Genomic DNA, 25,273 nt, shown 5'->3' with positions numbered 1-25,273 from the left:
GAGACAGCAAATTCTGAGATGTTCTCTGATACTGGGGGTCTTACCATGCACTGGACCATGTAAGGTAAGAAGGAAATAAATGGCTCAGACTTATAACATTAATTGTTTTGGAATATAAAACCGCTATTTAAGTAGGTTAGTGAACTGAAACATTAAATGGGCTTCATAAAAATGACACATGGATTTTTCTCTTTCTTAGAGGCATATCCATTATGTCCAAGACCAGTCTACCACCACATATACATTACTTTGTGCAGTCTGGGATGATATGCTTATATATGATATATATGATATATTATATATAACATATGCTAATATATAATATATGAAATATGTGATAAGATATAATATATATGATGATATGTTTCTTTTATATTCTCCTTTTGTGCTACTCTCTAATGTTTAGGATTCATTTCAAATATCTTACAAATATTTGGGATAACTAATGAACTGGCTTTAGTGTAGAGAATTATCTTTCAGTCTGATTAAAGAAAATGGCTGTTTTTATTTTTCTAGGAGCTCATAATTAGTCCTCTTGGCAGTAGAGTGGAACCAACAAAAGCAACCTAAAAGGTACTTTGGCCAAACAGTACGAACACAGACACCTATAATAAGAACATAAGTCCAACAGCAACCAACTCTGAGTTTCAGGCCATCACAGCACTTTGAACACACCAGAAATTAGCATCCGTAGATCGCCCACATGCAGCAACTGCGTCTGATACAAGAACAGAACAGCTTCACATACGCATGCCCCTTCTTGGGCTCCTGTGCATGAAGCCCAGGGAGCCTTCTGCCCTTCATGCACGGGGATGTGGTCCATCTCCATGTCAGGATTCAGCACACTGGAATTTTATCAAGTTCCAGGTAGAATGGGTCTGTGAGGACAAGGCTTGTGCAAGAATGGTCAACCTCCTTCCTCCCTGTTAAAATGGGAATTTCTAGGTGGATACGGGTGTCTTAAGAGTAGACAATATATGCCAGGGCTTATTAAAGGGCGTCTGACAGCTTCTGTTTAAAGCCTTCAGAACAAGTTTGTATGATATGTTAAGCAACACTTTGGACCTGGTATGACAAGTATGGGTAGTTTGAAGGTGAATACTAATCCAACAGCATTGCATGCAGGGCAAGGAGGAAATGTCTGGTTATCTAAGAAACCATGGACATATACTAAACAAGAGATGCGAGGAAATAAGCCATATACATCAAAGGAAAAAATTTTTAATGTCTTATATAGGTGCTTAGATCATTTTTAAAAAGTATTTACTAATTTATTTAATGCATATGAGTTCTCTATTTGCAAATATGCCTGCGTGAGAGATGAGGACATCATACAGAAGAGAGCATCAGATCACATTATACATGGTTGTGAGCCACCATGTGGTTGCTGGGAATTGAACTCAGGACCTCTGGAAGAGCAGCTGGTGCTCTTAACCACTGAACCATCTCTTTAGCCCCCTCAGATCATTTTTGTTTTGTTTTGTTTTGTTTCGAGGCAGGGTTTCTCTGTGTAGCCCTGGCTGTCCTGGAACTCACTCTGTAGACCAGGCTGGCCTCGAACTCAGAAATCCGCCTGCCTCTGCCTCCCAAGTGCTGGGATTAAAGGCATGTGCCACCACTGCCCGGCTCAGATCATTTTTAATAGGAGCAAAATCCCACTTATAAATTTGAAAAAAAAAAAAAAAAGGTTGCTTCAAGCTGATCCTTTGTGGCTAGCTTACTTGTTATTTACACAGCCACTTCCTTTGCCCATAAGTACACACAGTTACTGAAATATTCGGGCCAGATCTACCTTGCCACATGTAAATGGGCGGGCTTTCATAAAGCATTTGATGAGCTGATTGGCAGTCACTCTTGACCTGAGGTTTTCAAATAAATCTCGATCACCCATTCTTTTTAAAATGATCACACCTTCTGTTGACACTGGAACAGGTTCACTGGACCAACCCCAGTGAAATCATAAGCGTAGGTAATGCTCTTCTTCAGGGAAGGCATGTTATAAAACACATGCTTTCTATTGATAAGGCATGTTGTGCAACCTCTCACTCTGAGTATTTAAGAACACTAAGAGCTCACTGAAGCTCTCATCTTAGCCCATTTCCACTGACTGTGATCCTGCCTACAGACATGTGTAAGGACAGAGAGGAAAGCCTTAAGCAGTAAAACCACTAGGAAATGAGATAATGGAGCTTTTAAAATTGTCTGTATGTTTTTTAAATGTGAAGAGAACCTTTTCTTTTTCTGGCATACAAGGGGAAAAATTCTGGGGATGGGAAGATGAGGTTTTCTTGATTTTATGACTAAGTAGGTAAGACACGTAAGCTGTTGGCAGGCCTGAATCCCCTCTGACACAGCCTTACTACATAGTCCATGCCACCGTAAAACTTGGAATTCTCCTGCCTCAGCCTCCCGAGTTCCTGGGATTACAGACTTGTGCTACTGTGTCCTGACTATAGGCTGTCACTCATTTTATTTACAAAGTAAGGCAGTTGTGGTGGGTGACTTCTGACAGTCATTTCAAATTTGACTAAAATGCCAAGTTGAGATCTTGCCCAGTGCTCCTTGGTCAATGTTCTGAAGAACGACTACATACCTCCAAAAGTGCAAAGTAATTCTGGATCTGAGGGTTTTCTGGTATGTACATTTGTCATGTAGGAGCTTTTGATACTTCTAAGGGCCAACCCAGAGCATGTGGCTGCCTACCAGGAAAACAACCATGGTGTTTTCCCCATTGTGTGTCACTTACTTAAGACATTTATTGGAATGGTCTGGAAAGAGATGTTTTTAACCCACATCTTTTAATCTTCTTAATGTTAAACCCCTGTTTTCTCCTCAATCAGGTGGCAAACAAGTAACATCGCACTAGAAGAATAACAAAGGTTCTTGATTCTGTGGGGTTTTGTTTTGTTTGTTTTTACTTTTAAGTTTTCCAAATTTCAAAAGTAAAATTTCTGAAATTATTGCTAATAGTTCAGGTCAAGAATCTGTGCTAATTGACATGGTGAATAATTGCAATTGGTTGCCAATATATCGACACTATGCCAAAGAAAAAGGCTTGTATTTTACTTTTAAACATAGCACAACACATTTTACTAGTCCAAAATTCCAAAGTTGGAACAAATGCAGAACCGAAACTAAACTAATTTCTACTTCTTTGTCAAACAGACATCACCTACACGGCATTCAGAGCGAATATTGGAAAGAAGCAACCTCTTTGATAATCTATATGCAGTGGTAGATACAAGACTTGTTATAGGACACAAAGAGAGTAGAAACAAGTCACTCCGATTCCAGTAAACTCAAGCCAGCAAACAGGCATGCATCAGCCCGGCTCAGCAATCTTCCTCAGGCTGGCTCCTCCTTTTGCCTTGATGATCAGTATGCGTGTGAAGTTTGCTGCAGCCAAGTGCGTGAAAGCTGGGCACAGTGTTCCTCAGCAGGGCCCAGCGCCACCTCTTCTAATGGTGTCGTGGAAACTGAAGCTACTGAGGAACAGAGGTATTGGGAGAGCAATGGTCATTGGAGTGACAACCATATAAAAGAGCCCAGAAGAGGGAACACAATAATGTAGGGGATGTGCTCAAGGAGAGTGAACAGGTCAGAGCAAGGGAAAAGGAGGCAGAGCCAAGCACGGGTACCGGCCACTGAGCAAGAGAAACCACAGACACCTGCCTGGAAGAAGATCGCTCTTGTTCACAAGGCCCAAGGCCAACAGGGAGAAAGAAGCACTGTGGCACTAGCACCAAGCTGTGCCTACAGTTCTTCACTGAGCAGCCACACGGGGACCTCTGCACTGCCTAGTGTGTGGACAGCCCCATAGACCACACCCATCCCCCTTGCCTCTGTCCTCAAATGTACCAGCATCTAACACATTCGGAAAAGCGGCTTCTGTTTGCTCTGTTCAAACAGTTACTATTTGAAGTCCATATCCTAATCAATCCTTAAGTCCCAACTTCTTCAGACGATCAGATAGAAAGTCTCCCTAGACTCAGGGAGACACGGGCACCATCATTTCACTAAGTGGAATTGTGGGTTCTGGGAAAGGAACATGGCTGCCTGAGGTGGAAAAGGATTAGTAACACCGGGCAAGAGGGGCAAGAATTTTCCTACCATCAAATCCTCTGAGTAAAGATAAAACTGGTTCAAAAGAATGAGAAAATTAATGCAAAAATTGGCAAAAACCCAAATTCTAGGCAAATATCCTTGTTTTGTTGAATTTAAAAAAATACTGTTACATTTAGAAAAAGAATATAATTTTTTTTTTTTAATTCATACGAGGCTCCCTAACTGTTGTTACCGAACAGTCTTCCAGCCTTTCTCTCCTCTGCCCCTTTTATCTTGTTTCCCAGGGCTGTGGCTTTCACTCCGTACCTGCACTTTATTCAATGGCCATAAACGCAGGCTTCAACCCCTTTATAAACATGATTTAGATAGTAAAGGGTTCCCTATTACTGGACCCATAGATAGTTACTAAGTTATATTATAATAAGTACATTGTGATATCTGCATAGACCCACAGAGACAATGGGTTATAACTGAAAGTTAATATATAGCTAAGAAAAAGTGTAAAGGATCTATGAAAAACGTCTTCATACCCCCTAAATTTGATGGAACTCAAATTCCCAGGGAACTGTAGAATTCAGAGACAAATAAATACACTTGGAATTCTTCTCCTACCACGAACTATTTATTTACAGTATGTGTAATGCTGTGGACAGGAAAGATGACAGATACTACAGCTGGGATTTTAAATTATGCCATTATGTGCCTTGAGCAAACATTTGGCTTATAGTCTCATTCTCGAAATATTTCAATAATTCTAGATGCACATTTCCCCGACAGTGTGCACCTCTGAAGCTCGCTGTCAGTTCAACTCACAGGAATGATTTCCCCCCCCCCCTCTATCTCAGCAATGCACAAAAATAACGACTCGCTTAATGACTGTGGCGTGTCGACTAAGTGAAACACAGTAGTTCCGGCCCGAGTAGATGGTCATATGCTGTTGCTCACATTTATACAGATTCAGTTCACACCACATTCAGCACAAGCTGTGTACAAAGTCTGGGGTGAGAAACCAAACAGGCAACAGTAACAGAGCACACTATTCTGCAGACAGACTCACGTGGAGCCTGACATGTAACTGACTGTTCTGGTAATTGGGAGTGCCAAAGCTGTCTTAGTTTTATAATGTGTGATTTGATTTTAGTGGTCATAAAATGAGAGCCAAGGCTGAGTAAGATTATCTATAAGGGACAGATGCCAAAGAAAATGTCCTGTCCTACACATGTTAAGTCTTAACATCTATGCTTGTCGTGGATGTGAAAGTTAAGATTCGTGAGGGGTAAAAGTTTAAAAATCATGTGGTGTTTGTGTCCATATAGATTAGGGAGGAGGAATTTATTGGTGTCTCCAGCCTTGCAAGTTTCTACTTCCTCAAGGCAGGTAACAATTTATGCCAGGCACGTAGTGCAGAATGCTCGGCTCATCTACTTCAGATGCTGTGCGCCTGTTGAAGGGTCCTAGTGTTTGTTCAGTTGCTATGATATATACTGAGAAGTTTTACTAAAAACAATGCGTTATTATCATCATTCTGACGATGCTGTCAAGCGGGACTTATGTCAAATGTTCAACTGACAGCCAAGTCATGTTGATCCCACAGTGTCTCGCCAACTCAGTCCTTCCTCCACCTCCCATGACACTTCTTTGGTTTGGGAACATTATCTCACATATTAGTCTAAAATAGTGAATCTGTCCAACTGCTTTTGCCTTCGTTTCATCCATTTTCTATACTACTATATGGGACTAATCTTTCTAATATATACATCATGCTATAATACTTTCCATTTCTGGTAGTTAAATTTCTTTAAGCTTTCCTTATCATTGATAGCACAAATGTATTTCTTTGTGTAGTTCTCAATGGGCTGGTTATCATCTAATGACTACCTAGGGAAGAATTTCTCCATTCACTAATTTTCTAGAGTCCCTAGATAGTGTTCACAATACCAGCATCACTTCACTACAAAAGAGTAAACCGTGCCTAAGCAAAGGCTGTGGTTTCTAAAACAGAGTCCCACCTCGGCAGTGATGGCAACCTGGCCACTGAGTGCTTGGCTGGCTCAAATGGGGAACATACTGTTAATGTAGACGAAAGCTATAACACATAAGTGTAAGCATTCTCCAGAGGCTAATGTGCAAGAGACTTAACCGGCCCACATTATTTTCAAATCTTTTGAGCCTTGTGGTTAGGAAGAAAGTCTAAACCCTAAACCAAACAACCCAAGGAAAAGCTACTGAGGCCCTGACTTAAGATGCAAGTAAGTCTCTCTCAAGATGGAAACGGTACACCCCTTGTGTAGTTAGTTCTCAATGGGCTGCACTCTAACTCAGTGGGAGTACATTAACTCAAAGGGAGTGCACCTTCCACATAGCTGACATCCTTGCTTTACTTCACTCCTTCACTTTAGCGTTGGATCCTTCTTCATTCCCTCAGAGCACTCTCCTGAGGGAGTCAGATCTCTGCCTGTGCTTGCAGCTCACTGGTCTCTTGCTTTTCGACAACCAGAGATCTAGAAATCTGTCCCACAGAGCCCTGGTGTGAATGGCACAGTGTGGTCCTTTTAACTGTTTCCTGGGTGGACAGTGCTCATCTTAACAAGATAACGAGCTTCCGGGGAACCAGGTCTATGATATTCCATATTTTGAATAATATCTAGTCATTTAAATGCATAGACAAATGTGCAAATGGTTTTCTATCACTGTGACCTCTCTTCCTAGTCATTTACTCCTAGATTTATCCAAAGCTAAATCCTAGATCTCTATCCATTTTTTAAAACAGGGTTTCAAGAATCCCAGGCTGTCCTTGAACTCACTATGTAGCCAAGGAAGGCCTTGAACACCAGATCTTTCTGCCTCCCTACCTTAAACACTAACATTATAAAGCATGTGGCATTTGGCCCAGTTTTATGTGGTGCTAGGGGTTGAAATTACGGCTTTGTGCATGCTAGGCAAGCATTTGATCAGCCTAGTCATACCCGAAGACCTCCAACCCATTCTTTGTCTTAACCAGGAAGCATACGAAAGCAAGCAAGCGGCAAGCAAGAAACAAATCTTATTTTTGTCAGTATACTCAGTTTCTGCCACTAGCTTTCATCATCAAATATACTAAAGAAACACTTTGGGATTTAGGGTATATTTTGTATGGCTTCGAGACGACACCTACATGTTTGTTTGACTACTATTTTGATCTTCCTGCTTCATGGTGCATTCCCAACAATGACTCAGAAGATCAATTAGTATCAACAGAGCATGGAACAGATTCATTGACACAAGCAGATGCCAGAACCTTTGCAAGGTTATGAGTAAAGTCCTCTACCAGCTGCCAGGCAGGTGCTGGAGTGAGTCACATGCTCCTGAAGCCCTGATTCGGCCCTGGAGGCAGCATATATACCTCAGCTGATGGCATTTTGTGGCGCTGGGGATGTGTAGCCTAGACACTGGCACTGCATTATAGGAAACTAAATACTGAAAACACTGACAGATGAGGTACAAAAACCACACTGACAGGAGTTCACATCTCATTGTTAAGGACTACGGGCATATTCAAGCAGGATCGGATCCACATGGAGAACCACTTACCCAGGATTTGCCGGCTCCTTCACTCTGATCCAAGGCACCAAGAAGTGAATAATATTTTATATAAACACTGAGTTCTCATACACGAAAAAAGTCACATAACAGCATTGCATGCTCAAAGGAATCAAACTGAGTGTATTTAAGGACTGACTGGAGAAGATGTTTATTACAGAGGAAGAAGTGTGCAGCTTTCAAGAACTGATAACTGAAACATCAACTCCGAGGTATACAGGGGTGCATTAGCTATTAGTAAAATATGACATATGCTAAAATATAAAAGTCTAACTTGGGGAGCATAACGGACAGAAGAGAACCCCAGGAATGCAGATCAGAAAAGAAACAGGTTTGTAATAATATGTAACTTTCAACGGATTAAAATCTAAGTGGGAAAACATAAAGTGTGGAAGACTGAGTAGATCTTGTTTTATTTACCATTGGATTGAATATATTCTGGAATACTTCTTAAACATGTAAATCATGTATAAATGCTTGTGGGTTTTCTTTCTTTCTGTTTTTTTTTTTTTCTTTTTTTTAAATTAGGGGCTGACAAATGACCCCAGACATTAATTCGAGTAGTCCAAATAACAGTTATATATACTCAGCAATTTCTGCTTCTTTTTACCTTACCTCAACATTTTTAGAGGAGAAAACTAATACAATTCAATACTGACTCTGCAATGTCTTGGGAGAATGTCAGAGGAACACACCATTCCCACCATTCCCCCCCCACCCCAAAGCACCGCTGGCCTCTACCCTCCCCCATCCTTTGCCTAGCATCTTTTGTTGGCCATGCATACGAAAACACTTGAGTTTACCTGTGACAGTGACTGTCTGAGCCTGGCCATCTGTGTGCTGTGGCCTTTGTTGTGATCTTGCTCCGAAACCATCTGCTTCAGCTTCTCCTTCTCTATAGCTATGCTGTTAAATGCCGACTTCAAAAGAGAATGCACTGAGTGGACAGAGAGGTGAGAGAACAAACACTCAACCTAGTAGAAGGACCATGTGGGATGCCAACGCCTGTGCATTCTCACTGATACTCAAACATTTAAATAGAATCTGAGCATTTATACCCAAAACAAATATGGCAATTGTAATTAATTAAAATGGAAATTTTTATACTTCATACCAGCTGAGCCAACACAGTTTGGAAGCAACTTCCAAAATATCAACATCAATTCATAACATCAATACTCAGAAATTAACTCGTATCTCTAGAGGGAAAAGAAAGCAGGTTTTGTTTGTCATATTTGATGATAATATTTAGAGCTGTGTTCTGTGAAAGTGCCATGCGACTCAAGAGTTATTATAGTTATTTCCAAGGAGTATATACCTCCAAACAGAACATTTTACGGGTCTTGTCAACATAAATCAGTTAGTGGATCCAGAAGTTCTGACTAAGTTCTTTAGAGTGGGAAATGATTTGGCTTTAAAAACAGCACCTGTATTGCTTTCTCAGCAGTAAGTGTCTCAGTGTCACAGTCGCTTCGACTGAAAAGCAACAGTAAAGACAGCACCTCTCCCCTCATTTCCTACATGGCTAACAACTTGGTACAATCAGAGGCAGTCTTGTGGTTTGAAACCACAAAAGGTTGAATTTACATGTTTCAAAAGCATGGGGAGTCTTCAAATATAAGCATTTCCCTATTTGAAAAGGGTTATTTTTACAGGTATTAACATACGTATAGAATGGTGGCCTGAACTAAGGGAAGTGATAAGTGGGTGGAGTGGAACCAGGGAGGTATCAGGGACCTAAAAAATTCATGATCTCTTTCAGAGATAAGGCTGACAATTGTTTTTATTTTGCAGTGCTGAGAGGAACCCAGAACCTGCACAAGGGAGGTACTCTACTACTGAGCTACACCTCTGCCTCACAATCTATTAATTCACGTGCTTTATTCCATCAGCTGAAAGGTTACCACTTGACAGCTGCAATTAATCCTGCTGTTGACTTTAAAGTGCCTCATAATGCCTTTCCAAAGAGTTCAATCAAGGCGTAGATCTGTCCATTTTGTCCCTCTTGTGTGGAACATTTGGATGTCTGATGGAAAAAAAAAAACTCGGAGTTTCAACACAGGCTTTAAAATACTGTTGAAACTTGAGTTTCCTGGAAGCTTTATGACTGTGACAAAGTCTCTTGGGGCTGCCATCCGGCTCAGCCTTTCCCTGTGCTGTGTTCACCTGTGTGTTCTCTTTCTCCAACTGCTGCCAACCGTTCCCAGAAACAAAAGAACTGGCTGTGGATCTGAGCCGCATGGAATACCACCGGCTCTGATCACAAAATTGGCATCCAACTTAACAAAGCAATGAAACATGTGTTTATAAGGCATCAATAGGAGATGGCATCAATAGATAAATCCATAGAAAAATAATAAGATGATTGTTTTAGGATTATGAAGTTGATGTGCTATCTGACTATGTCGTAAATATCGAAAGAGTATAGCAGTGAAAGAGAGTCCATCTGCATGCCGAGGCTCTTGTTAAACCACAGCATAACCTTGCTGGCAGTCTAGGATTATACATTATTTGCTAAGTTTCCAGGCATGTTCTTGATGTTCACCCCATCTTATTCTAAGCAAATAAGCCGCTGTACTATAAGGTAACTACATTGCCTGCCTCCTGGGACAACACATAGCACAACCTTCAGTTTTGACTGAGGGACCAACTTGTCACTGGAAAGGAAAGAGGCAGAAACACAATAAGGGGTTTCCTAGGTACTTCATGAAAAGAAATAGGTTTATAATAATTAGTAGCTTTAAACAGATTAAAATCGAAGTGGAAAAATGGAAAGTTCATAATAATTAGTGACATCTACACATTTGTGTGGCGGTTTCACAGGACACATTCCATTTCACACATCTTTTCAAGGATATTTTCAAACATATTGACCAGGTCTGAGAAACAAGACAGGGTATATGTTGAGGCCCACATTCTGCCTCAACACTTTGCCTCAACACTTTGCCTCAACACTTTTGGGGCTAAGTGCTCTGGTCAAGAGAGAGTGTGGCTCTTGGGACAAGAGACTCGAAGAATGGAGACAAGACAGGGTGTGATTCAGTCTCTTCTATTTTCTCAAGTCTCCCTTTTTGAGTCTTTCCTATTGAAGGGAATTCTGAGGTATTTATATACACAAGCAGGAGAACACAGGTGAAAACATTTTACCACGTGCACCATACAGCTGAGGTCACTAAACAGCAAAACAAGCTATGTGGGATAAACAATATATTTATCAGAGTGTGCTTCAGCTGTTACAGGCTTTTGACAACCAAGTCTTTCATCAGGGTATATGGTTCCAGATGGCTGCAAAGTTGATCTAGCCGCTTTCTGCTTAAGTCAGCTCCCAACAGGTATATGTCCCTCATGGTATTTTAAAAAGGACACTGCTCAAGAAGGTGCTACTTTAAACCAAAACATGAACATTAGCTGCAAGCTAAACACCATATAGCAAGTGGGCACTCAAGTCTCCCAAAAAAACGGCAACCCTGAATACTTGTTAAACCTTCCATGTTTAACACTCTTACTGAAAACTTAGTATACAGTAGAGACTCAAGAGTCTGACTGACTTCCCATCCCTCAAAACTCAGTTGGCTTTTGATGCTTTGGCAAGTGCAGTATAACTGGCCTGATGCTCCACCAGTTCTAGGATAAGGCTGGTGTCTCAGAGCCCTAAACTATGACACACAGGAAAAACAGTGTGGTGTTGTGATTGTAAGCAGCCTTCCCAGTGTGCTGTCAATATACAAGGAACATGGTGGAAGTCACTTTGTCAGCCTGGGCTCTAGCTGAAAGCCACTGAGTGAGCCCAGTTAGTGAACCATGGCAGCTCTCAGCTGAACACTTGCTCAATTCTTCACGCCGTTGAAAAGTACAAGTGTGAAACTTGTTTGAAAAAAGAATACATTTTTTTTTCCTGGCTAAGATTAAGTAAATGTGGATTATAAGATAGCTACAAGACACTGAGAAAAATGATGGTTAGAGACAGTATCTAGCTGGGCTGCCTAGGAAACAAATCTCTCTTTGCTTCTCTGCCTCTTTCCTTTCCAATGACAAGTTACTCAGTCAAAACTGAAGGTCGTGCTGTGCACTGTCCCAGTAGGCAGACGCTGTAACCCGTTGCATCCCACATATTGACAGAGCTCCACCCACGTATTAACCAGTTCATCGTGCCATCCTCACCTATGCAAAGATACAATAATGAATCTTTCATCAAGTTTCTGCTGTCAAACACCTTGTAGTGGTTACCTTTCTGTGCAATTAGACAAAATTCTTCTTGTAGCTTGGTATAATCCGTGGAACTTTCCAGAGGGTCAGTGAGGTGGCTAGGAGGGGTCTGAAACTCGATGTCTGCACAAAGGTTGGGGTTGGAGGAGTGCAGACGCACTGGTGACATGGTGGCGCTGAAAGGGACCTGGAAGGGAAAGTATCAATTATTCAAGTGTCACCACGTCCTGTTCAACCATATTTTCTGGCACAGCCAGGGCCCTTCCTATCCATTACAACAACACACTTCTTTCTGACGACACACTTGGAGAGCCTCGGTTCTCATTTATTTTACAATCAGTGTGGGCTGGGAAGAGTTAGTCTTGTTTCTGAGAATTCCAAGGACTCATTGGGCTTTCCTTCTTACAGAGAATAATGACTACACACCTCTGAACCTTCACTTGTTCCTAGAAGTAACTGGCAGAAAAAGAGCAAGAACCTTGAAGTAGTGGGCCTGTTCTCACACAGTCAGAATGCAATTTATATGCACTTCTCTTTGGGCCCAGGCAGGATCTTAATAAATATAAAAATACACTGAAAGACTCGCTTGGTCTATAGCTACTGGAAGAAGCAAGTTTATAGTACATACACTAGTGAATTAAAGAGACTCGGTCATTTAAAAACATACTGATTAATATATTCACAAACGAAACCTATTATGTGAGTCACGGCCATTTGCCTTTGTGATACACACTTCTCTGTTATCTGGATGACTGTGGCTTATGAACCAGTCACCAGGGATAGGAGAAAAGGCCACATTATTGTAGACCATTTCCAATGGCAACTGGAACTTTCCTGTCCAGACTGGAACAGGAACTAGGCTTATGCTGTGTGAAAGCAAAGCACTTTCTCGTCCTTTTTAGGGGGTCAACCTGAGTGTGACAAGAGCTACTGGTTAATCATTCTTGGGAAATGAAAACACTATTCTTCTAGCTAGTCCACCAGCCAACTTTCTTAATCTTATTACATAGAACTTCACTCAGCTGCCCTGAGGAGCCATTAACAGACTCTACAAAAGCTGAAATTTCTACAATTGAAGTGCTCTTTCTCACTGACTAACTTGATCTACTTTGGTGTGTGGGAAAGGTGTGTCTGAGTGTGAAACACTAATTTCCTTAATTTTTTTATTTTAAACTTTATGGATTTGATAAATGATAAAGGATAGGATAAAAGGGTTCTCTGTCTATCTCTTGCTTGCTCTTATAGGCAGATAAGTGGAGAGAAAGAAAAAAATCTGGCCCATGGGCAATGACGTGACTAATGTCCCCATTGACATAGTTCAGCTCTGATAGTGAGTACTTTATCTGGAAAAGTATCAAAGGGAAGAAGTTATTGCTGAGGAAGGAATAAGATGGGAAACTTCGCCCACTAACGCCACCTACACTAAGCACGCTCACACACATTCTCTGAGGCCTTCAGAGGAATCAGAGTCATCATCCTTTATTCTCATCCTCGGTAGGAGCTACAGTGACCTCGCTGGGAGATGTCAATGGCTGCCTACCTTATCAGGCTCACACCTTCCTCCTGTTCCAGATCTGAGGCAGAGAAGCATGGAATGAGCCTTTGAGAGAATGGAGTGCCAGGGTTCCCTTATGCTGGGGACTCTTTATAGCACTGACAGAAGAGTTTTGGGAGTACTAAGAAAAAAATGGGACCTGTGTAGAAAGCGATTAAAGGTGGACCAAGGAACAGTAAGAAAAACAAATTCGGGTGCTTGGTGTTGGGAGACATAGTACACTGAGGGTCATGGGAAAGTTTCATGTCACTCAAAAATCCTCAAGAATTCAGCCAGCATGGGCATTTCTTCTGAGCAGGCCACGTTAGCCTAGGGAGGCGCTGTGGAGGGGCCTGCTGTAAAAACCCATGGAGTTTGAGAAGGCCCTATATTTGTGCACAATAAAAGTCTCTCTACTAAATGCGTGAATCAGATGCTAAGAAGAAACACACAATTTACAAATTTATAATTTGAACATAATTGAGTTTTAAGCTGACTCCCAAAACAGTAGAAGTGGCAGCTTTGTATATGACCCATGGGGAATGAACTCACAATTGCAACCAGACAGTTTCCCGGGAAGATGAAACTATTTTTATACACATTCAACTGAATTAAATAGTTATCTTTTTTTTTTTTTTTCCTTACTCAGGAGAAGTGTGTTGAATGGATCATTTTAGTTGAGGAATTTGTAAAATAGACAATAAAAATCAGGATGTATTCATGTAACTGACTATCTCTTCAGCCTGGGGACTCACTCAGTTTTCATTTATTGACACTGGACATCATTTGGATAGAAAGCACTTTAAGTGGTAACAAGCTCCTTGCCAGCAGTGAGAGTTGGAACGGAAGCTGCCAACAGCTCCCCACACTCAGAGCTGTGAATCTTCAGTGCTGAGTGTGAGCCTTGCTCCTCTGCTCAGGATAGAACCTCAAGGCTTCCTAGAAGCTCTATGACAGGGAGGAAGCCTGGTTCAGGAATATTCTGAAACCAGTAGCTGGACTATGGACTGGAAATGTTAGGGGGCACCCTTAAAATTCACTTACAAGTAAGTCAAAAGAAAAGGGTGTTTGTGAGGAGCACTGCTGGCCTCGAAATGTAGCAATGGTCACCAAGAAGAAGGCATGCTGGTGTGTCCAGTAATATTAAGCTTAAGAGGTCTTAAGGGCCAGAGTGAAAAATTCCATTAGTGCCCTGCAGTTTGCATTCAAGGATACATTTGGGGTACTGTTGGTTTGGGGAGCCCAGGTGTCCTTCCACTTGGGGCCAGTGTTTCCTGTGTTTCCACAACTGAAGTATTGTGAGCTTTGGCTAGTGGAGAAAGTTGTCCATTCTGAGTGCCAGTGCTAAGACCCAACAAGAACACATTTCGGAAACATCTCCCCAGGTAGACTTTCCTTTGGTACCAAACTCGTTTGCCCCAGATGCCTGAGTGGAAGATGATAAACTGACAAGGATTCTAGCAGGATGAGGAAGGTTCAAATGTGGGGTAACTTCTTCAGTGTTGGAAGGAGGAGGGACACTGGAAGAAACAGGAGGCTGAGTCAGGCTGGGGATGGAGGTTAGGGGTCAGTGGTGGATCCTACTCAGTGCCTTGTAGACAGATCAGAGTAGAGCTCCCAAAGGGCAGCAGCTACCCAACACCAGTTATCCCTGTAAGTGTTGGCAATATCCTTTTTCACTAGAATCATCTAAGTTAATTTTATAATTTCTGTGGTCAGTGACCTTGTTTTAACAAGCCTTTTCCTCTGCTTCCAACTGAAGAAAACTTTACTCTATGCAAATAGGTACTAATCCTAACTTTCTTAGTTTCACTGTATACAAAGCTTAAAAACTGAGCCCAGGAAAAACACCATGGCCTCCTTGCACGGTATTCTGGGAGTTTATTATTGGAGGAAACATTAGCATTTTCACAAGATAACTGATCTTTGCTTTCCAGACTCTGATACTGTTACTTCTCTAAAGCTCACCTGCCCTTGTTCAGTTTCTTCCTTCAGCTGGTTAGGTGTCTGCTGTCAGAATCTCTTACTGATCCAGAGGCAGAGACTCCATTTGTTTGCATTTGAATATATCCACTGCACCATAAATGCAATTTCAGTAATGACTTGGTTCAAATATTTGTAAAACTACGAATGTTGGAGTTAGTCCCCTAATTAATTCCAAGTCACTGGTTGACTCAATAATCAAAAGTAATTCTATCCCATAGTCTAGCTAAGCACTTACATAGCACGCCAGAGCTGACTATGAAATGGAAAACCAAATAGTTCTTGCGCTAGAAGCTTTCTACAGTGCAATCAAACCCTTTTCATTATTTTTAGACATTCTAACCTTGAAGTATATCTTGATTTTAGCAAAGATAAAATTGTTATTAACTCAGAAAAATCATGGATTAGACAAAAATCTAGCATCCCTGAGTACTATGAACTCAAGAATCTATATTTTTAAAAGTGAATAAGATCTTGGGAGGAATTAATATTATTGTTTACTTTTATCTTGTGATCAGGTGCTCTACTTCATGTGTATGGACAGTCATGAATCTTCCTTACTTACGTTCTTCTACCTATCCTTTCCCCTCTTCGGAGGAAAAAAATACCTGTCTACATATAGACTAGACACTCTCTAACTTCATTTTTTTTTTTTCACTTCCACACTATATTTTCCAGTTCCCAGCCAATATTCTTTCTACAACGCGATCTCCCTTGCTACATGCACTTTAGGTGGCTGTACAAAATCCACCTTTTTCTAGTCCTCTCACCGATATCTCCTCAAGCGGTCATACTGGTACACACAAACAAGAACAACTTATTTCTGTAGTAACATGACATTTCTCAGAAAAACAAAAATTACTTGGCAAAGATTCCAGCATCAGTATGGAAAAATAAATAAATGAAATACCATCATTTAAGAAAAGTCACCCATCTCAGATCCCCATAGTCAGTTTCTCGAACTCAGTTAGACTTGAGTTTCCATCCTTTCTTCCAATAATGGTAGAAGAAGAGGATTATGAACTAGCTCTCCGTTGCAAAACCCAGCACCCACGTCCAATTCCTGCCACGCAAGGAGAGCCAGAGGACATTTGAAAGTGATGCCAATGGGGTAGGCCACAGGTGATCCACCACACGCTGGTGGCACTGTCACAACAGAGTCACCCTTGCGCACACACAGTGCCTCATTTGAGATGGAGATCCACTCACTGTTGTAGCCACTGCTGCTGCTAGCCTCTGCCGGCGCCGAGTTGTGTTGAACTGGCCCTTCGCAGGTGGCCCTTCCTGACAGTGAATGGGAGAAGAAAAGGGGGTAAAAACATGGGGTAGGGATGAAGATGAGGGGGATTCATGGAGGAATGAAAGATAATCAGACAGAAGAGAAGAGTTTTAACTGTAATTGACTTTTCTTAAAAAAAAAAAAAATCTTAACATTGAAACAAGTCAAGGGGACACTCATGCCACAGGAAATGTTTTTTTCTTCTCAGCGCAGACCGCCCAAACACTGTGAGTCCACTTCCTGAATATAATCCCTACCCCAAGAGAAGAAGGAGAGCTCTCCTATGAAATAAACGAGGAGCCTGCCATTCCAAAGAAAAATGAATGTGTGCACCACTTTTTAAAACTGTGATGACACGTTAGTTGTATTAAGTCAAAGGCATCCAGTAAATGGTAGAGGAGAAAACAGGCATGCTTCGGGGAAAGTGATTTATAAAAAAATGTAAAGGCAAAAAAAAATCATATTAAAAAAATGAGAGGAAGTGAAACAGGGTTCTTTACCCCCCCCCCCCAACTCAACCCTTTACCAAAAAGCCTACTGGCAGGGACTCAGTATTACAAAAGAATTGCCCAAAGCGGAGGCCAGTCCTACTACACTGGGGTTGTGGGGGATCTGGAGAGCCTTCGAGTGCCTCAGAGTGTAGGGTCAATGCCTTCTCATCCTTCAAAGCCACCTCAATGTTATAGACCCTGGGTCTTCAAGATGGGGGACAACATTTCCGTTTCCAGTCAGCCAGAGTGAGATTTCTTATATTAATCCAACAATTCACACACACAAAGACTCCATCACGACTACTCTCATCTGTTTTGAATTCTCACATCTCCGATGCTCTTTTAAAATTTCCAAATTGCTTTCATAATTTACTTCATAAATTTTTTGCGTATTTATGTGTGTCGCTACACATAATTTATTTCCTACAAAGGTTTTCTACACAAAATCTCCACATTTAATGTAATGAAGGAAGAACTTGTCTTCCTATTTTGTGTAATTGTGGGATGTGGTAGTAGGGCAGCTTCATGTGAATGATGGGTAATATTATTGGCCACTATGTACTTCTTCCCACTCTATCTGATCTCTCCAGTATCTAGGGCCTATTATCTAATCTGTTCCATGAATGACACAGAAATACCTTCTATAGCACTTTTGACTATATAGTTTTACTGAGATTTTTTTATTAGCACCAGACAATGCGAAGTTTGGAAGACCTGGATGCCTATTTTCTTTAAAGATAACCCTCCCAGAACCTCCAAGACATAAGCTGACTCCACAAGTTACACAAGAGATTTCTGACAGCAATCCAAGGGCATCTAGGATGAATATGACCAAACAAATCTAGCATTTAACCTTCATGGTCAAGGAAGGTGAGCAATCTACCTTATATAAGAATAAGTCATCAAATATCCAGTATAGTACATGTTTCATGTTCTAGCTTCATTTCTACTTCCTGGAGTCATTTTTTAAAAAAAAAATAATATATTTCATAATTCCTTCAAGATGACAATAACTATAGAATGTGGCAATGAACGTGCAAAGCTCAAAGACACAATATCAACATCAATAATGACCACCAGCCAACTACTCACTGCCGCACACCCTGGCTCCCTTCATAACTGGCTATTGACCTAGATAACAAACAACAGAAAATGCATTATCACTATGCTAGACTCTCTCAAGTTGGCTTTGATAGTGGTCATCCTGGAAAGTGAGATGACAAGGAACTCAAAAACAAACACCTGGAATCATTAAGATGGAATTCTCATAACCAAACAGCTTTGAACATGGGAAGGACAAACAGCAAGGGTGAGGAGAAATCTCTAACCTACTCTGGTGAAAATAAACGTTATGCTTTTCTGTTGGCAACAGACTGCTGAGTACGGATGTTCCTGCTGCTTACAGGCATTGCTGGGTGAGCTTACTCATCCCCGCTAGGTGTTGAAGGAGCTTCAGTCCTGTTCTTGTTAGAAAGACCCTTAACAACTTCTGGAAGACTTGCTGCCTTCAGCAAGCAGCAAAAAAAAAAAAAAAAAAAAAAAACCAAAAACAAACAAACAAACAAACAAACAAAAAAAACGTTCAAGGGGAATGAGAGCAAATTCTGCAGCACTCCAGCCAACGGCTCACTAAGTCCAAGTGGAAGTAAACCCTCTCTGGGAATGATTAATAGCTTAACCAAAGTCTATGTTTCTACTGAAAATCGTATCTGCTCCTCTTGAAAATGTAAAGTGACTGCAGGGATGAGGTAATCTCAGATTCCTCATCTAAGTAAGAATCACGAGGCCACTTGTGTCACCCCTTGGTCAAACAAAGCAAGACAACAGTGAGAAATTCAAAGAAGCCACTCAAAGATTTGCCTGCTTTCACAACAATGTCTTCTGATGACTCAAACAATCCTTTGTGATTTCTCTGCACATTTATTTACCAGAGCTGTACTCTGTTTCCTCCAGGGGAAAGATGAACCATGTGGGCTTGTGGTAGGAGTCCTGGCTCCACAGACAGCCAGGGGTATGGGGTTCAGACTTCCTGAGAGCCAGTCCACTCAAGACAATGCTATGAAAGGAATCTGTTCAGAGGCATGCATTAAAAAACCCTGTTGAAACAGTATCTATCACAAATGGGTATGTGTTTAGGGTGCTAACATTCTCTAATTCTTTTATTTAAAGAAAGGGTTCTTTTGGTTGCAAAAATGATTCTACAATCTTAGTCATGAGAACATGAATATAAGGCCTAAAACCAAGATAAATCGCAAGCTCAAAACAAACGACCATCTTGCGAGTTTCTTGTATAATCATATGGCATATTTTCCCTACAGAACTAATTTTATAAACAGAATGGGAAACACACGAAAATGTATTACTCAAAGGAACACACATAATTACATTCATTGAATGCAGATATTCTAAATAGAAATACTAATGTTTAATGCTTATGAAAAATTACCATGAATTACACCAGATTAGGAAGCACACTAGCAGTTCATTATTGACACATTCAGAGTGAGAATACAAAGAATGTCATTAAAACAGCTTGAATCAGAGAAGAATTACTTTTGTTAATTATTCAGAGGAAAAGGAAGAACAGCGAGAAACAGTTACTTTGTGTTAAGATCTAAATGCATCAATATTGTAATTTTTAAAAAATGAAATTGACTAATTTTAACTGGCAGGTAAGCAATCATCTTACGCACCTAAGAATGCTAGAGATTCTTATCAAGATTTGGAAGTAAAATGATTTATGACATGGGTTTTAGGCATTCTGTATCACCAAAATGTAATAACATAAGAGGATCATATTTGAAAATATACAACTATTGCCATAAAAATTTTTATTTTAAGTAAATTTATCATGAGCTATGGAGATTTTAGTTCCAATTTTAGAGTGACTGTTGTAGACTACATACTATTTACCTTTGTAATCATAGAATTTCAGAGTTGAGACAGAGTTCAATGATCATTAAATTAATCCTGTAACTTGAGCAGGAGCAAATAAAGTCCACAGAAAGTTTAACAGAAATGTATAAATTACGAGGCCAGAGAGTCACAGCGATCACAGTAACACCGGGTTTGTTGATCTTCAAGCTCAAAGGCCTTGATAAAACTGTGGACAAAGTTCACTCATAGAAGAGCCCTCTAACCCTGAGACTTTGTAAATGAACACATATTACTGTCCACTGGCTTTCCAGTTTTGAATTTAAAATGGCTTTCTGTCTTAAGTTTTAATGTTTCAAAGGCTAGAACTGAGGATGGAAATCCTACTGTGTGGCCAAATTGGATCATTCTTACTTTACAAGGATTTTACACTTAGGCCCAATTAACTATAACAATTAATTCAAGTTTTAGATAGCATAACTCTTCAAAAGAATGGTCTTCCAAGCAGTGAAGCTATTCCTTCAATCTCACACCCAGGGGCAGATACAGAATGGACACAGAGAGCAACGCTTTCAATGAAAATGCAAAAGGATGGCAAAGCAAAAGCTGTACCTGAAGTTGTATTTTTGTATCTTTGCTGACACTTTTTGTCCTCCAGCGTCTTGTGACCCGCTTGTCTTTCTTTGAAATATCTACACAGTTAGCCTACATTACACAAATAGTTAAAAGCAACAAAGGATTATTAAGTTCACACAGATGTAACACAGACAAAGAGCCCAGAAAGTTAGTAAGGAATCGTTAAAACCCCAAAGCAAACCAGCCGAGGGAGGCAGACATACTAATAGCCAAGACGTCTACTACTCACTTGTGACAGTTATATTTGTAGTGTGTAAGAATGAGAACCAGAGGCTGTGAGCACTTTTTTTTTCTACATTAAAAGAGAGCCATACTTCTGAAAGTTCTAGAACTTAAACTTCAAAGCCATCATTGCTAATACAAAAGAGAACTGGGAGTTGACACAAATATGTTTACAAGAGTCTGTACATATTTCAACGTAAAACGTTTGAAACCAAACTTCGAAAGCATTACAAATAATCCCACAGGGACTGGAGACATGGCTCAGCAGTTGTTCTTATAGAGGACACAGGTTTGATTCCCAGCACCCACAAAGCAGCTCACAACCATCTCTTATTACTTTTGGAGAATCCAATGCCTTCTTTGGGACTGCACAGTGCACACATATACAAGTAGGTAAAACACACATAACACATTAAATAAGTATCTTCGGGATATAAACTATATATTATTATAAATATCACAACATTAGCCTGTTAATAGTAACTCCCTTTTGAGTGTCACCTTGCATATTCATAGGATAGTCCAGTGAAGGTTTTAAGTTAGGATCTGAAACCGTGTTACCAGCAGCTGTTATGTTTACCTGCATGTCAGTGAAGTTGGGAGCAGACTGAGTTCTCTGAAGTATCTCCAAGTTTTGCAGGAGTTTGCTAAGTTCCACAAGGTTTGACTGGCAGTGTGCAAGATCTAATGAAGACAAAAAAATGTTCGAATTGGGTAGCAATGGAGATGACAATAATAAAGGGGACCTAGTCCACAATGTGGTGTATGTGACAGGATACCCACGTTTACAGGATGGTGATACTGACAGGTAGCACAGAGCATACCTCACTCTGGGTCAGAACCACGGGAGCTGCTGGTAGTAAGCTGGCTGCAAAGCCCTTTCTTACCAACCATGACTCTCTGAGAACAGATACCGTTAACATTTCCAGTTGTGTGTGCGATCATGGTTCTGCCTTCATAGCTGTCACAGCTTTTGTCTCACGGACACTGGGGAATTTGGTAGGCTTGCGGTTTTATTCCTAGGGGCCTGTCTGCTTGTTCTCTAAAACACTTTACAAGGTAGCTAGCTGCTTGGAATTCGAGTGGAGGCAAAGTCAAGTTCAGAGACACAAAAGAGCAAGAACCAGTTGAACGCAGCTGTTCTTCAGCTCATAACTACCTTAACTGCTGGAACTATAAATCAGACGTATAAGGGGTTCCATAAAATGTTACATCTTTTGAAATTCAAATGATGAAATAAATATAAAATATTCCTTTTTTAAAAAAAAAAACTGAAACCCATCTTAGTAACAGGCATGTTTTGTGACAAATGATCACTATAGAAAAGTTTTTGAAGTGAAGAACAAGATTAGGAGAAAAGACAGTGTTCCTTGTTTCACGGCTTGAGGGCAGATTTACAAGAGGGACCCCATCACATTAAGATTGACAGAAAAGTTTTAGCCAAACAGAAAGGTGGAGAAGGGCACAGAGGAAACTTCAGGTTGAGAAGAGCCTGCCCAATGCCACACAGGTGGACATATGTATATACCTAGAACAACAGCTGCTTGAGTCTTCAGAAGTGGGTAAGGTTGAAAGGCTAGGTAGGGCCAGACTGCTGAACATATTGGCTGCTAAATGCTAGGATAAGCACTTTGGGGAAACACCCTAGAGCCAGGGAAAAGCCACTGGGGGAGTTTACACAGTTATTTTAAGGACTACCAGTCTTGAGGGGGCATTCTGTAATGAACATAGCTCTGGGGATTAGTCAATTGTGAATTGGCTGCAATCTCAACCCCTCTACCAGGGCAGTTCTATAATTTTGGGCAAATGTATTTCATTTTCTCTATCCACAGAGTGCAGAAAGTTAACTACCTATGCCTCATGGCTGAAAACAACATCACGTGTTCTAAGTATTAGCATGGACCTGCAAACCGGCTCACAGGTGGTCATTTCCCATGGGCCTCTGAGAAGGATGAATTAAGTGTGCAGAAGACTGGGCCATGCAGTTAGGAGACTATGTGACCACCAGAAACAAGGAGACAGGAATGCATCGTGCGTGAAAGGCTGGACAAGACTTTGAATTGCTGTGTGAATGGGAGGCAAGTTAGACGTGCTGAGCACTGGAGCACCTGGAGTCCGGGCACTCATACAGTCCCAAGGGAGAACCCAGAGGAGCTGGCAGGGCACCACATTCAGATATGTGCTCTGTTGTGTGAAGGTCTGAGTCTGAATCCTGGCTCCTCTTTTCTAACAACAGAGGCTGGGTTAAGGGAGAAAGCGGCTCTGTAGCTGGCCTTCAGACAGGTGAGCCTGGGTGGTCTCCAAATATGACCGGAATCTACAGTGCTGTCTGAAAGTCATCTGTCTCCTTCCAAAACTGGAAGCTGTATGTGGTGAATACATTCTAGGCAAACAACTCTAGTTGGATGTCAATTGGACATGATTATGAATATAAAAATCCTCTTTAAATCATAGTTTCCAGCATGGATTAAGTTTGGGAGCTTTTGTGTCTCAAAATGCAAATTTGGAGTTAACCTAATGGTGAGGGTGTGGGAGGACTAACACAGATCATCAATTTTATTTGTCTAAGTGAAAACATCAAAAAGTTACGTAACATCTGCTTTTATTATAATATCACAGAAGAACAAAATTAATGCTTTATCTGAAGAGCATCTAAAAACTCAGTTGAGACTTATTAAATACTGTCTACATTGTTCTTGCCTTTGTCAGGTCTGTGGGTCAAATGAAAACTGTTTCAAAATAGAAATGGCCAGTGAGTAAAGTGAGAGCCAAAGGGCATTGATGGGGGAGGAGAAAGTACTAGATTAAGCAGCCCAGGGCAGGATGGGCTAGTCAGAATCCTGAAAGGCCTATCCACAATGAAACCCCAGTCACACATAACTCTGGACATGCCACCCTGGGTCCTACTGGTTACTTCTGTGCTATAGGGAACATAGCAACAAAATATCCAGATCCATGGGCAACACAGCAGCAGAGAAGGGAGCATGAAAGGCACCCAGAGAGGAGGGCAGCGCAGAGTCCCAGTAGGAGACTGGAAGGTTCTTTGGGCCCCAAGGGACAGGTGAAGGTAGTGAGAGGAACTTGTAAAGAGATGAAAAGGTTGAAGACATGCCAAGGCAGGGGAGAAGCTCAGATCCACTTGTGAGGAGGTGGAGAATTGGCAGCTACAAAGCCTGGGTTACAGAGCAGAGAAGGATCTAGAAGGGTATAACTAAGATAGATGAAAGGCCAGGTCCCTTGGGAGGTGAAACTGGAAGCTGCAGTGTTTTCTTTGTATCATTAGCACTGGGTGCAAGGCTTATTTTGAGACCCCATAGGGGCAGGAACTAACCTTCTGCACACCTGTCCATTTCTTCTGAGTCCTGCAGCCAGGCTGCCACTTTACTCTGCCCAGTCGTGCAGGTTGCAGGGAGGCTGTTGCTGCATGGCAAAGGGGACTGCCATGGAAAGCTGTTGGGCTGCATCTACAAGCAAGGAGATGAAGCATATAACTTACAGAAGCGAAGACTGAATTAATGTACAGTCACCACACTCCATGAATACTACCTCCTTCGGCCAATGAAGAAGACAGTGTTCAAAACAACAACAACAACAACAACAACAACAACAACAACAACAACAACAAAAACCAATGGCCTGGACTCATGAGAACCCAAGAGCTCAGGAACCCAGTCCTGAAATTACTCATAAAGTTGTACTTGATCCAGTATCCTCACTCCAGTCTCCTTAGCTCAGAGCTAAGGACTCTCCTCTGGAGGAGCTCTGTGCCCTAATGATCAGTTTAAAATCTTGTTACCCTTGTGTGATTCTTTGTTTGTTTGTTTGTTTGTTTGTTTGTTTGTTTGTTTTTTGAGACAGGGTTTCTCTGTGTAAGCCTGGCTGTCCTGAAACTCGCTCTGTAGACCAGGCTGGCCTCGAACTCAGAAATCCACTTATCTCTGCCTCCCAAGTGCTGGAATTAAAGGCATGCGCCACCACTGCCCGGCCCCTTGTGTGATTCTTAAGCCCACCACCAAACAACCTTATAATGCTTTGAAAATATTCTGAAGATTATATAAAAGGCCTTCCTGTCAAATTACCTATAGCTGATAGATTTCCATGAAGAGGATTTTCGATGTGAAATAAGGTAGAATGAAACACGTAGATGCTGATGGGTACCGTAAACAACAAAATAAACAGAAACTTCCTTCCCCAGGAGCCCAAAATGACTTTAAAAGTTTGAATTTGACTCGAATACTCAATTACAATTGATTATGTCTCTTCTAAATTATTAAGAAACAAATAATGCACAGTTAGCAAACCCAGTCTTATTTATTACCCACACAGGACCAAAACCAATTAATACTCAGGAGTCTCATAATTTGATACGTGGGCAGTAAGAAGGGCAAGAGGCTCTCTCCTGCA

General features: G+C 41.1%; 1 protein-coding gene across 16 annotated transcripts in view; it reads right to left on the bottom strand.

Annotated features, from left to right (window-relative positions):
* Nucleotides 1-25,273, bottom strand: part of Osbpl6 (oxysterol binding protein like 6) — a 181,437-nt gene that overhangs the window by 18,423 nt on the left and 137,741 nt on the right. For 4 of the 16 annotated variants that reach the window (XM_034494605.2, XM_076928936.1, XM_076928937.1 and 1 more), the window contains 7 exons: nucleotides 24,201-24,333; nucleotides 21,450-21,553; nucleotides 20,624-20,716; nucleotides 16,577-16,651; nucleotides 11,872-12,037; nucleotides 8,448-8,581; nucleotides 7,636-7,659 (listed from right to left, as the gene is read on the bottom strand). In XM_034494605.2, coding sequence (XP_034350496.1) covers nucleotides 7,636-7,659; nucleotides 8,448-8,581; nucleotides 11,872-12,037; nucleotides 16,577-16,651; nucleotides 20,624-20,716; nucleotides 21,450-21,553; nucleotides 24,201-24,333 — 729 coding nt within the window. The remainder of the gene's footprint in view (nucleotides 1-7,635; nucleotides 7,660-8,447; nucleotides 8,582-11,871; nucleotides 12,038-16,576; nucleotides 16,652-20,623; nucleotides 20,717-21,449; nucleotides 21,554-24,200; nucleotides 24,334-25,273) is intronic. The other 12 variants (XM_034494606.2, XM_076928933.1, XM_076928938.1 and 9 more) reach the window with 7 other exon arrangements.

Source organism: Arvicanthis niloticus, chromosome 2 (assembly GCF_011762505.2).
Source record: "Arvicanthis niloticus isolate mArvNil1 chromosome 2, mArvNil1.pat.X, whole genome shotgun sequence".
Lineage (NCBI taxonomy): Eukaryota > Metazoa > Chordata > Mammalia > Rodentia > Muridae > Arvicanthis > Arvicanthis niloticus.
The sequence above is the reverse complement of the archived record's forward strand: the minus strand, read 5'-3'. Positions and strand labels throughout refer to the sequence as shown.